General features: G+C 52.3%; 1 protein-coding gene across 1 annotated transcript; it reads right to left on the bottom strand.

Annotated features, from left to right (window-relative positions):
- Positions 1-4,710: 4,710 nt before the first annotated feature.
- LOC119337380 lies at positions 4,711-6,883 on the bottom strand. Its single transcript, XM_037609509.1, has 2 exons — positions 6,562-6,883; positions 4,711-5,977 (listed from the first exon to the last, which is right to left on the bottom strand). Exons 1-2 carry the CDS (start codon positions 6,619-6,621, stop codon positions 5,240-5,242), a joined length of 798 nt encoding a protein of 265 aa, XP_037465406.1. The 5' UTR covers positions 6,622-6,883; the 3' UTR covers positions 4,711-5,239.
- Between the last annotated feature and the right edge of the window lie 4,869 nt (positions 6,884-11,752).

Raw genomic sequence — 11,752 nt, forward strand, 5'->3', positions numbered from 1 at the left:
ATTCCTAAGTACCCAAAACACCCTAGGAGACTCGAATCACTACTCAAGCAACCACTAATGATGTGGGGAACAAAATGGGTTAGGTTGCGGAAGTTGGTGGTGGTAATGTGGATGATATGGTGAAAGCCCTAGACAAAGATGCCAAAGTTCAAAAAATTTGATGGTGTCTAATGGTGTTGGAACCTATCTATATGGATGGGGGATGGCAATAGCTATCCAACGAGCTAAAGAATGTCAAAAACGGACTTCGAATGAATTAGTTATGATCAAAATTGTCAATCAGCAGAGGCTGCAACTGGGTGGGGCGGTTGTAACGCTTGAGTGGGCGGTTGTACCGCTCCCGGAGGGTCCTGGGGTTCCAGTTTTGGGCTGGCAGAAGTATCAGGGGATGGGGGGGCGGTTGTACCGCCTTGGGGGCTGATTGTACCACTTTTGTCGGGAAAATTTTATCAGATCTGGATCAGGATGTATGTGGAGCGGAAATGGATGATTTTGGGGGCAAAATTGGAGAGATTTCATGGATAGAAGGCGGGGAAACTTGGGGAGGTGCTAGATCCACTTGAAACCAAGCAAATCCATGGATCAACAACAAAACATCATCAAACCAACAAATCACAAAAAAAACTGGGGCTATTTTTGGTGGGGATTTTCGAAATTAGTACGAAATCAAGCAAAAGAAGGCTAGAAACAAAGGGGGAGACTCCAAATTCGTGATCAACGTGGCTCATGATACCATATGATACGGGGCTAACCCGGTGTAGGCCGATCTTTCACGATTGGAGTGGATTCCCTCGAAGAACACGATGAACACGGGGAAGAACAGAGAGAAATCACAAGGGGAAACACTCAAGAAACAGTCCAATCCCACATCCACTAGACAATCAAACACACAAGATCCACATGGGTACATGAACAACAAAGGGAAAGATACAAGGTAAATTTCATCTCCAAGAGGAGGTCTTGATGATATCCTAGACGGATCTTCCCGTGAAGGGCCTTGATGATATCCCGCAGGATCTTCTCACATGGAGGCCTTGAACTCCATGGGAGTGGTAGTCTCTCTCTCTCAAGAGTAGAGGTAGGAGCAAAGCTCACATACAAATGAGCTATCACTTTGCTAACCCTAATTCTGAGCTAGGGGACGAGTATTTATAGTTCAAGGGGTAAGTTGGGGGCTACATGGGTTGTTGACCCTTTTACTGCTCGCAGGCAGACCGGTTGTACCGGACATGTGAGCGGTTGTACAGCTAGGAGCTAAGGTACCGGTTTTTGGAAGTGTTCGCGGAGGTATGGACCGATTGTATCGGTGGTTGGACCGGTAGTATCGGTCTAGTCACAGCTGGGGGGAAAATCGGGGCTGTACCGGTCTTGTGTCGCTTGATTACAGAAGGTTGACCGGTAGTTGGGCGGTAGTTGGGCGGTTGTACCGGTCGACCAGTAGTTGGGCGATTGTACCGGTATTTCTGGACTGGGCAGATTCTCTTATTCCTCCTCTTCCATGCTTCTCTCGGGGATGGTGTAGTTGTACACTTGCGCTCGCACTCCTCATCCTCATCCATGGTGTTCCGACAATACCTATGTATGCACACGAGAGGAGTGTCAAGTAGTATACCATCCTCGAAGGGATCAAGTGAACACGCGTAAAGGAGATGATTCACCTTTGTGTAAGTGAAGTAGATGTCGCACATGTCACTTGCCGAACGGACTCATGACATGGTGATGTCCGTAGGATGCTCCGCATCACCCTCCAACCAGATGTAGTCCTTGTGTACAAGGGCGAACCAGTCTATCAAATTCATTGTCGCCATCGAGCATCACTGGTTATTCCTTCTCCTATTTTCGTACACTTTGCATTGCATGTTTTGATTCAACCATGTGATTATCATCAACGTATGCATTTAGTTCTTGTTCGGTAGTTTTTATTCACTCACCGAGATCTATTATCATTCATTCGCTGCTAGGTTTCGAGAGTTCTAAAGTTTCCGAAAGAAATTTTAAACTCCCATTCACCCCCCTCTGGTAGACATACTTTGTTCCTACAGAACGGCGACGGAGGAGAAGCGGCCTAGAACCTGAGTGTACTGTTGGAGGTAGAGGACTCGTCGAGTTTCAGCAGGGGTGTGGCGTGGCGGCCGGGGTGGTGGAGTGGCGGCAAAGGCAAGAGAGAAAAACTGAAGGAAAGAAAATAGGAGGATGGCGGCGCAAGGTTCGGGAGGGGTTTTGGGTCGGCCGGGGTTATTGGAATCCTACGTGGGTGTTGTGGGGACTCCCGCAAAGCCCTCCCACCCCCACTTCATCTTGGGTTTGTCGAAGAAAGTATGCATGGACTGCTCGTCGGATTGATACAATCCCGCGTTGGATGACACAAGACGCCCAAACCACGCAGTCCGGACGGTTGCGGGCGGTTTGAGGGTTCGCTTTGAAGATGCCCTGAGGGGCTTCAGGCGCCGTGGAGACGACGTATCAACAAATATTTGATGGTGTGATTAATGTACGCGTGGCAGATCCGATGGCAGGCCAACCAATGGATTTTCCTCAAAATCAGTGGGCTGACTCCTAGCGGCCACCGTATTTTCCTCCTGCCGACCAAACGGCCGTGTCAACCCTTCGGTCACATGAACCCCGATGCACGGGGAAGACTTGAATGAGATCTCACACTTAGATGAAATCGTGAGATCAACCCGAAAAATCATATTTAGACATTTAAAAAAAGTGAAATTATTTGACAACATAACATTAATGTGAGGTATGTCTAGAACTCCGAAAAAATGAGCTCAAAACTTGATGTATATTTAGATATTCAAAAAAGGCAAATTTGAATGTGAATCATTGCAGCTTTGAGTGAATAGTACTTTGACACTACTCACAACCGATTTTGTCTATTTTTCGAGGTTGTACATCAAACATGGATGCGTGTCTACAAGAAATTTAAGAATGTTTGAACATGTATTTTTTCTTTTAAATGTGAGATCTCACAAATCTCCCCCGACGGACGGGATGACATTGCCCGCTGCAATCAATCCACGCTACAGCTGCCGTCCGATGCCGATCATAGGACGAGCCTCTCGTAGCATTAGGAACAAAGGAGAGTTAAGCAAAGGCGGCGGCCGGCGGCTAGCGCAAAGCCCCGCTCGCAGCGAAGCCGCCTTCTGCTGCGTTGCGCGTACGCCCGCGCGACACGCGCCGGCTCCAGCAAATGAGGCTGTAACACGTCGACGTGAGGGCCCACCCACACGCGTGTGGACCCGGCGTACGGCGTGGGGCGTGCTGACTAGGATATTCACCCGTGCAGCAGCTCGCACGCCTAGGTTGCTACGCGCACATCCAATGGCAGCAAATGCTTCCTTCACTTCACCATGCGTTTTTTTTTTTGCGGGAGTTCACTTTATACCATGCTAACAAAAAAGAATTGAGATTTTCGAAATTGAGGGCAAATGTTCGAAGGTCTTTCTGAGAAAAATAAACTCCTAAACAACTACTGCTTGCAAGAAACATAAACAACTATTGTTTGTAAACTCCTACGCTTTAAGGTGCAGAAGAATATATGGCTGTGGTCATATAGAAACGAAACCAGCTTTATGCGAGGGACTTGTTTTTGTGTCTCCACCGGCATTGGCGTGAGAGGCTGACATCCAAAGCCTGTGTATCTTCAGTTCTAAAATAAAATCCGCGCCAAGTTCCTTTCAATACAACTGTAACATCTGAATGAAGCCTTTTCTCTTACTAAATCAAGCATTGTCTATTACTCTTGTGTTTCCAGAATCCTACTTTCATGGCACTCATAATTCACTGGAAATACCTCCCAGGAGGAGCATTATGGCATTTCATGGTATTCAAAGTTCACAAGATATGACTAGGAGGAGCAAGCGCAGAAAATTTCAGATGCAATCATGTCATGTTTGACGATGCCTATGTCCGATGCATCATATTTTCCCCTCGATTTTTTACACCCTTCTAGTTTTGACTCGGCAAAGGTCGGCACGAACCAACCAAATCCCAAAATGCAGAGCATCTTTCTGCCCAATCCACGTCTTGATCAATCAACGTCGACATCCACCCCCACTGAAAGAGGGCTTTCGTTGCTGTTTTCACATATAAAACTAAAGGAAAAAGTCTCTGCTGCCTTGCACAAACACAAACACATTGCAACGCACATTACCACAATGTTCCGTATTCTCTGAAGACAGCGAGACCAAAGACGGACGATTCTTGGAGCAGCAAAGGTCGATGCAAAGGGCACGGAAAAAAATTCAGCAGCCGATGCAAAGTTGCAGCACTACGGAGATGGCAAGATGCTTGTGCGATTACTCGGTTCCAACTGCAGAAAATGTGGCATCTCCCCTCTTGGGTGCCAACAATTCTCGTTCCGCGTCGGCTTCAGCAATAATATATGGCTGCTCTGCTCGGTCGACCGGCGAATCGCCATCATATCAGAAGCGTACAAATTCAGCTTAGTTTAATGCCGCAACCGCAGCCACAGGAGCAAGAACAAGAAGACGATTCAGTAATGTAATAATTTTTCAGGCCATCACATTCATGCTGCCCCTGCATCAACGCAAGCTGTGCGGCTTTGCTTGTTGGGGGCGGCATTAACGTGACAGCGTCAGCTAATTGCCAACATCAACGTCAAGCAAGTTTGCAGATGCCTCACAGTTAAGGAAGATTCAACAAGAGGGATGAATGATAATTGTTAATCCAGAACCAGCCATTGACCCATATGGAAAGAAGATTCAAGGTTGAGCAACACCATATTTCTTAACAAGCAGTCATCCTCTCCCAGCACTCCATATTTACAGATGAAGAAAGCACAAGCTATCACAAAACCTGATTAACAAGTGGCAATTGCTTATTACTCTAGCTAGCTTACCACTGGCGCATTGCCTGGTATTACCTAAAAACATTTATCACAAAACTCAAGTCTAGTGTGGTAGAAATAGTAGAGCAGGACCATAATCATATACAGTAATCTCTCTGTGGTGTGGTAATTTTTGGTTTCTGTCCTAGTGATGATGATTATAAGCAGTAAGAAAAGGCTGGTGCTTTTTCAGCTGTGCTTCCATCCATCCACCTCCCTTTCTTCCCTGCCTGCTTTCTCCCTGAAAAGCTAATGGTGGAATCCACATCGAGAAGCACAACCGAAGGCAATGGCGGGCACCGAAGTGGTGGCCGCTTTCTCACTCCATTCACTCTGCAACTGGGCGTGCGGATCGCAGCTTTGTCAATGGCGGGTGGTGCGCGCCTAGTAGTCGATGATGAGGTTCCCGAACGGCGCGCGGTGCGGGATGCCCTTGCGCCGCTTGGCCGCTGGAGGCGGCGGCGGCGGCGGCGTGGACGGCGTGAAGCTCTGTCTGGCGGCATTGCGCAGAGGAGAGGAGGAGGAAGCCGCCTCGGTGTCCGACGAGCCCTTGGCGCGGCCGGGCCTGTTGGCCCGCATCACCCTCGCCTTGTCGTTGCCGCCCCCGTCGGAGGAGCAGCCGGCGACCTTGCAGCCGAGGGAGCAGAAGCGGAAGTTGTCGAGGAGGCTGCGGCTGCAGACCTCGCAGAGGTTGGCGCTGCCGGCGCCGCCGCCGCCCTTGCCGGGCTGCTTCTGCTGGGGGCGCTCGTTGAGGAAGACGACGCGCGCGCTGTTGATGACGTAGGTCTGCACGCCGGCGATGTCCATGAAGCGCTGGATGTCCGACACCCGGATGACGTCGTGGTAGGAGGAGCGGCGGATCTGGATGGTGTGGTGGCCGCGGTGCGCGTGCGCGAGGCACAGCGAGCACAGCGCCGCCGCCCCGGCGGCGGCCCCGGCGGCGCAGTCGAGGCAGAACATGTTGCACTCGCCGCTCCGGTGCGACTCGGTGTGCGTCTTGCATTGCGCGAAGAAGCGCGCGGACAGCAGCGGGCGCAGCCACTGCGGCCACTGCTCCTCCGCCGCCGCCGCCGCCACCTGCGGCTCCGCCTCCTCTTCGTCCGGCTCAGGGGCGCCGCCTCCCTGCACACGACAACCACAAGAAAGATTGGTCAGTTCAACAAGAAACGTCCAGCGATGGAAACATTGGCATCCTGACAATCAAGAAATTCGATCTCGTCTGAACGCTGACAAGATTGCCAGAAATCTACTGCGAGTTATCAATCAATCAACCAAAGAGAAGAAACAAAAGAAAACATAAAGGCTAGGACTGGCTAGTACCAAATTCCAACGCATCGAAATGCTGGAGCAGAGAGACGACGCGGAACCAAAACAGAAACACCACCATTAATCAGGGGGCGGGGGAGAAGAAGGGCTAACGCAGAAGACAGGGAAAAAGAATCAATGCTTTGACCGCCATTCCCCACAGGATTGACACGAACTGATCCAACAGCAATCCGCGCGCCCGATAGATACCACAGTAACGCACGCAACCAGTTCCCCTCATTCCTCCGCCCCGGAGAGGAGCACGGACGAAACGAAAAAGAAACGTACAAACATGCCAAGAAACCAGTACTACTACTACTACCAATCAAGCAGGAGAGGAATGGCGATATGCCATCGCAGCTAGGTAGGGGGAAGGGGAGGAGGGTGGGTTAATCAATTACCATGATCCTCCTGTTCTTGAGGCGGAGCTCCTTGAAGGGCGACTCGTGGTCGATGGCCATGCTCACGCACCGCACCAAAAACAACAACAAGAAGCAGAAGAAGGGGCTGGGTTGGGCTGCTGCTGGGGCCTCGGGGGAATCGAAGAGCAGGAGGCGGTTGGTGCGCGTGGAAGGGAAGCGGAGCGGCGGAAGAAGCGATATATGGACGGACGGATGGGCAGGCGGGCAGGCGGGCGGTGGGAGTCTAGAAGTAGACGAAGGAGGGGTTTAGTAGAACGGAACGGGAACGGGAATGGGAATGGGAGGGGTCTCTCCCTCCGAGTGCGCGTGTCTCGTTCTTATCGTCCCAAGTCAGTCAGTCGTCCACCCGGACGGAACCAAACCAAGTCGTCTTCCTCCTCTCCTCTTTCGCTGTGTCTGTGGTGGTATGGTGGCCGCTCTTCCTAAACCCCGGATTAATTAATTGATCCGGCTTAATTAGCAGCGGCCGATGCGTTATTCGCAAAGCGGCCTTCAATTCCCTCCCTCTCTCCCTCCCTCGCATTTGATTACGTAACAGGGATCGAAAGCGAAGTGCCGGATTAATTAATTCATTGATTAAGCCCCCTGCTCTGTGACCTCAGGTTTTGGTCTGAGCGAAATGCACGGGGCACCCGGCGCGGTGCACCCCGGTCCTTCTGCATTAGGGTTTGGGCACGTGTTCCCTACTTGGACAGACGGACATTTCACCCCACTTGATTTGATTTGAGTTGCAACACTTGCACTGTGTTTGTGGTGGTCCTGATGCCCTAGCCCCGCATGTGTTTAGTATAGTGCTAGCTCCACGTCGCGTTTCTCTTTGGGTCACGCTTTGTCCGTGCTTCACAGGTTTAGGCGGCGGCTATATAGTTAAGCCAATTCGAATAAATATAGGTCACGGCTAGATTTTTATTTTTTTGGCGGTTGATGACGGCTAAGACTAGTGTACTACTCTAATTTGTGTGCAGCGAGGAGAGTAGCAACACTCATTACTACTACCACATTACTCCAAACTTACAAAGGAGAGGATGACACAAGAATGGAGACGAAAGCAAAGGAATGCGTTTTGGGAGTAGTATTGGGTGAAGAAAAGAAAAATGTTGCTGCTTGGTAGCATTGCTTAAGGAAGAGAGAGAGAGAGAGAGAGATTAATTTCCAAAGAAGGTAAATGCTTGCTGAGCAAGCATCCAAGTGGTGATTTACTAAGAATGGCATCCCTAAGTTAATTCGCCTTTTGCGGGATATGACAAATTCACAAGTGCTCCTCCGTATATAGCACGGAATGCACTTGCGCTTTCCCGGTCATATGGCCTGATGCAGGAGTCACGCATTCCCTCCCTTGACTTTGGCTAGTGCTAGTACACTGCGCTTAAACTTGCATTAACCCAACACCGGTGCGGCGCGGCATTTGGCAGTTGAGCTGCCCTCACCTCACCTCATCTTTCACGAAACGGTGTGGTTTCCTTGTGTTCATGTAGGGTGTGTGATTAAACAAACGAAGCTGTGATAGCTGCCAACTGTTGTATTGTACGTCAATTCTTGTTCTTTGTTTGGATCATTGGGTGTGCTGATGATGCTTAGGTTGGATCGGTTGCACCATCGGTTTTGCCACCTTCCATTCTTTGGATTACTTATTGCTCGTTTCCAGGCCTTCAGCTCCTGCCACCGCCAATAATGCTGCCCTACGAATTCAACTACTGCTACTAAAAACAGCACATACAGCTTTATCCAAACAAAAAAGAAATAAAAAAGAAATGGGGGCAGCTTGGTTTGTTCGTTCAAGCTGGTGAATTTGCGTGGGATCAATGGACGCTCCGTTTGTTGTTCCCAACATGCATCGAAGAGAGGAGAGGAGGAACTATAAAACTGGAAAGAGGCCAGGGTCGAGCAGAAAGTGTGGGTTTTTGAAAAGATTCTGCCGCCACTCAATCATGATACTATCATCCACCAAAGCCGCTTTGCGCCTTCTTTATTCACATGCCGCTGCATTGATTCTTTCTCTCTCTCTCTCTCTTTTTCTTAATGAAAGCTAGCGGGGAGCAGGGAGGAGGCAGTGGAGCCGTTAACCTTAATGACACACTTCGTCAGATACTTATTATTGTATACATCTAGCGACCACCAGGATTGCAGGGCCAGCCACATGCCGTGCCTGCCTCCCCAAAAACCCTCCCTGTGTGCGTGCAGCCAAATCAAGCGTGCTCCTTCTTTGCTTGTGCTAATCTTAATCCTGTGATGTTGCTAGCTGCAACTGCAAAAATAGATAATGCTAATCTTAATGCCACTTGTTGAGTATATTGTGTACGTGTATATTTGTGTGTAGGGTCCATCTCCTGTTTTCTTTGTATAGTTGAGGTTGTGGTCCACCTCTGTACTTATATATACGTGCATGGTGCATCGATCAATACATCGAGATTGCACAACCCATAACTTGTCCTTCTACATGATATCTATCGCAGCACGATCCTAAACCCTAAAGCCGCCGCCGCCGCGCCTCCACACGCCGCCGCCGCCACCACCACTCCCCGCCGCCGCCACCAGCCGCCGCCGCCGCCACCATCCTCCCGGTCGCCGTCGCCGCGGCTGGTAGCCGCCGCCTCTCCCTACCACCTCGCCTTCCGCCGCCGCTGCCTCTTCCCGAGGCCGCCGCCGTCGAACGCCCCCGCTTCCGCCCTCTCTCCCGAAACCCCCTCCTCCCACACGCGTCGGCCCAGCCCCTGCCACCCGCGCCGCCGCACCCCGCAACCCAGACCACCCCGGCCTTCACCTACCCGCGCCGCGTCTCCAACCCAAATCCTAGCCATGAGCTCCTCCTCCTCCACCGTCTTCAACCCGTTCGCCGGTCCCGGCGTCACCCTCGTCCGCGATCTCAACATCCATGAGCGTGTCCCGGTCAAGCTTGATCACACCACCGCGTCCTACTCCGCTTGGAAGCGGTATTTCTCGCTTGTGTTCCGTGAGTACCTCCTGCACGGCCACGTGGACGGCACCGTGGACTCGACGCTCATGATTAACGACGAGGAGTGGATGATCCTCGACACCACCATCATCCGCTGGTTTTACCTCACCATCTCCAGCGACCTCTTCCACACCGTGGTGGACAACGAGGATGACGCCTATGCGGTTTGGACCAAGCTCAACGACCTCTTCACCGACAACCGGCTGCAGCGCAAGATCCTGCTCTACTGCGAGTTTTACGGGTGCCAGCAACTTGACTCATCCATCGATGATTTTTGCATGCGCCTCAAGAAGCTCGTCGATGAGCTCCGTGATCTCGGGGAAAAGATCGGCGACGAGCTCCTCATCAGCACCCTCTCCGGCGGCCTCAACGAGGACTTCGGAAACGCCGCCTCCAACCTCACCCTCATCCCGGAGCCCACCTTTGCTAAGGTGGTCGCGTACCTCAAGTTGGAGGAGCGCCGGATGCGGGTGGTGCGGACTCGCGCGACCCACACCGCCCTCGTCGCCGGCACCCGCGGGGGTTCCACGCCGTCACCGCTGCGCCCGACGACGCCACCGGCAACGCCCGCCTTCCCGCCAGGCTTCCCGCCCGCCCCGGCCGCCCCTTCCCGCCGCCCCAGCAGGCGGCCAATGGGGAGGGTCGTCGCGGCGGCCGTCGTGGTGGCCGCAAGCATGGGGGCGCAGCCGCTCAGGGAGGAGCACCCCGCCCACCGCAACAGGCTTCTCAGCCGGCCCCGTGGTACGCCGTCCAGAACCCATGGACCCGCGTTGTTCACGCCTACTCCATGCCGGTTCCTCGGGCCCCTGCTCCGGGCATTCTCGGCACCCGACCCCAGCCACACCAGACGTACTACGCCGCGCTACGCGGTGCCCTACGGTCAGCAGCCGCCGCTGCTGCCCCTGACGGCCGCGCCGCCTCTCCCGCCGGCACCGTGGGACCCGGCCCTGTTGGCGGCTCTCCACAACACTCCTTCCCCGTTCAGCTACACCGGCGGCGGCGACTGGTACATGGACAGCGGCGCCACCGCTCACATGGCGGCGTACCCCGGTAACCTCCACACCGCTCATCCTGTCCACACCTCCAACCGCATCACCGTCGGTGACGGCTCTTCTCTTCCTATCACCCATATTGGTCATACATATTTTCCGTCTAACTCCACTTTCATATCCATGTCCAATATTCTAGTTTCTCCTGAACTTATTAAAAATCTTATTTCTGTTCGTTCTCTTACACATGAAAATCCGGTTACCGTTGAATTTGACGAATGTGGTTTTTCTGTTAAGGACGCTCGCACGCGGATGGTGCTCCACCGATGTAACAGCCCCGACGAGCTCTACCCGGTTCACTCCGCCACCTCCACCACCTCCGCCGCCCCTGTCGCTCTCGCCACCGGAGTGGATCTTTGGCATGCTCGCTTGGGTCATCCTAATCCTGCCACCCTTCGCCACATACTTCAGAGTTTTTCTTTCACGTGTAATAAGAACAAGGATCACTCATGTCGCCTCGGCAAACATGCTCGTCTTCCGTTTAGGGCTTCTTCTTTTGTTGCATCGTACCCATTTGAGTTAATTCACAGTGATGTTTGGACCTCTCCAGTTGCCAGTAATACGGGCTTTCTTTATTATCTTGTCATACTTGATGATTTTTCGCATTATGTGTGGACCTTCCCGTTGCGCCGCAAGTCGGATGTGATATCCACTCTCGCCGCCTTCTACTCTTATGTTCTCACACAGTTTGGTCGTCCCATCCTCGCGTTGCAGACAGACAACGGGAAGGAGTTTGACAACCTCGTTGTTCGTACTCTCCTCACCATACATGGCACGATCTTTCGTCTCACTTGCCCGTACACCTCGCAACAGAACGGTCGTGCTGAGCGCATCTTTCGCACTCTCAATGACTGCGTTAGGACTCTTCTCTTTCATGCCAATGTGCCTCCGCGCTTTTGGCCCGACGCTCTCGCCACCGCTTCTCTCCTCATAAACATCCGCCCATGTCGTACTTGCGGGAACTTTACACCTCATCATCTTCTCTTCAGTGCACCCCCCTCTTATGATGGGCTTCGCATCTTCGGCTGCCTTTGCTACCCTAGCATCGCCGCTACTGCGCCTCATAAGCTTGCACCCCGCTCCGTCGCCTGCATCTTTCTCGGCTACCCACCTAACACCAAGGGCTATCGCTGCTATGATCCCGTCTCCCATCGTGTTTTCACCTCCC

This window comes from Triticum dicoccoides, chromosome 1B (genome assembly GCF_002162155.2).
Source record: "Triticum dicoccoides isolate Atlit2015 ecotype Zavitan chromosome 1B, WEW_v2.0, whole genome shotgun sequence".
Lineage (NCBI taxonomy): Eukaryota > Viridiplantae > Streptophyta > Magnoliopsida > Poales > Poaceae > Triticum > Triticum dicoccoides.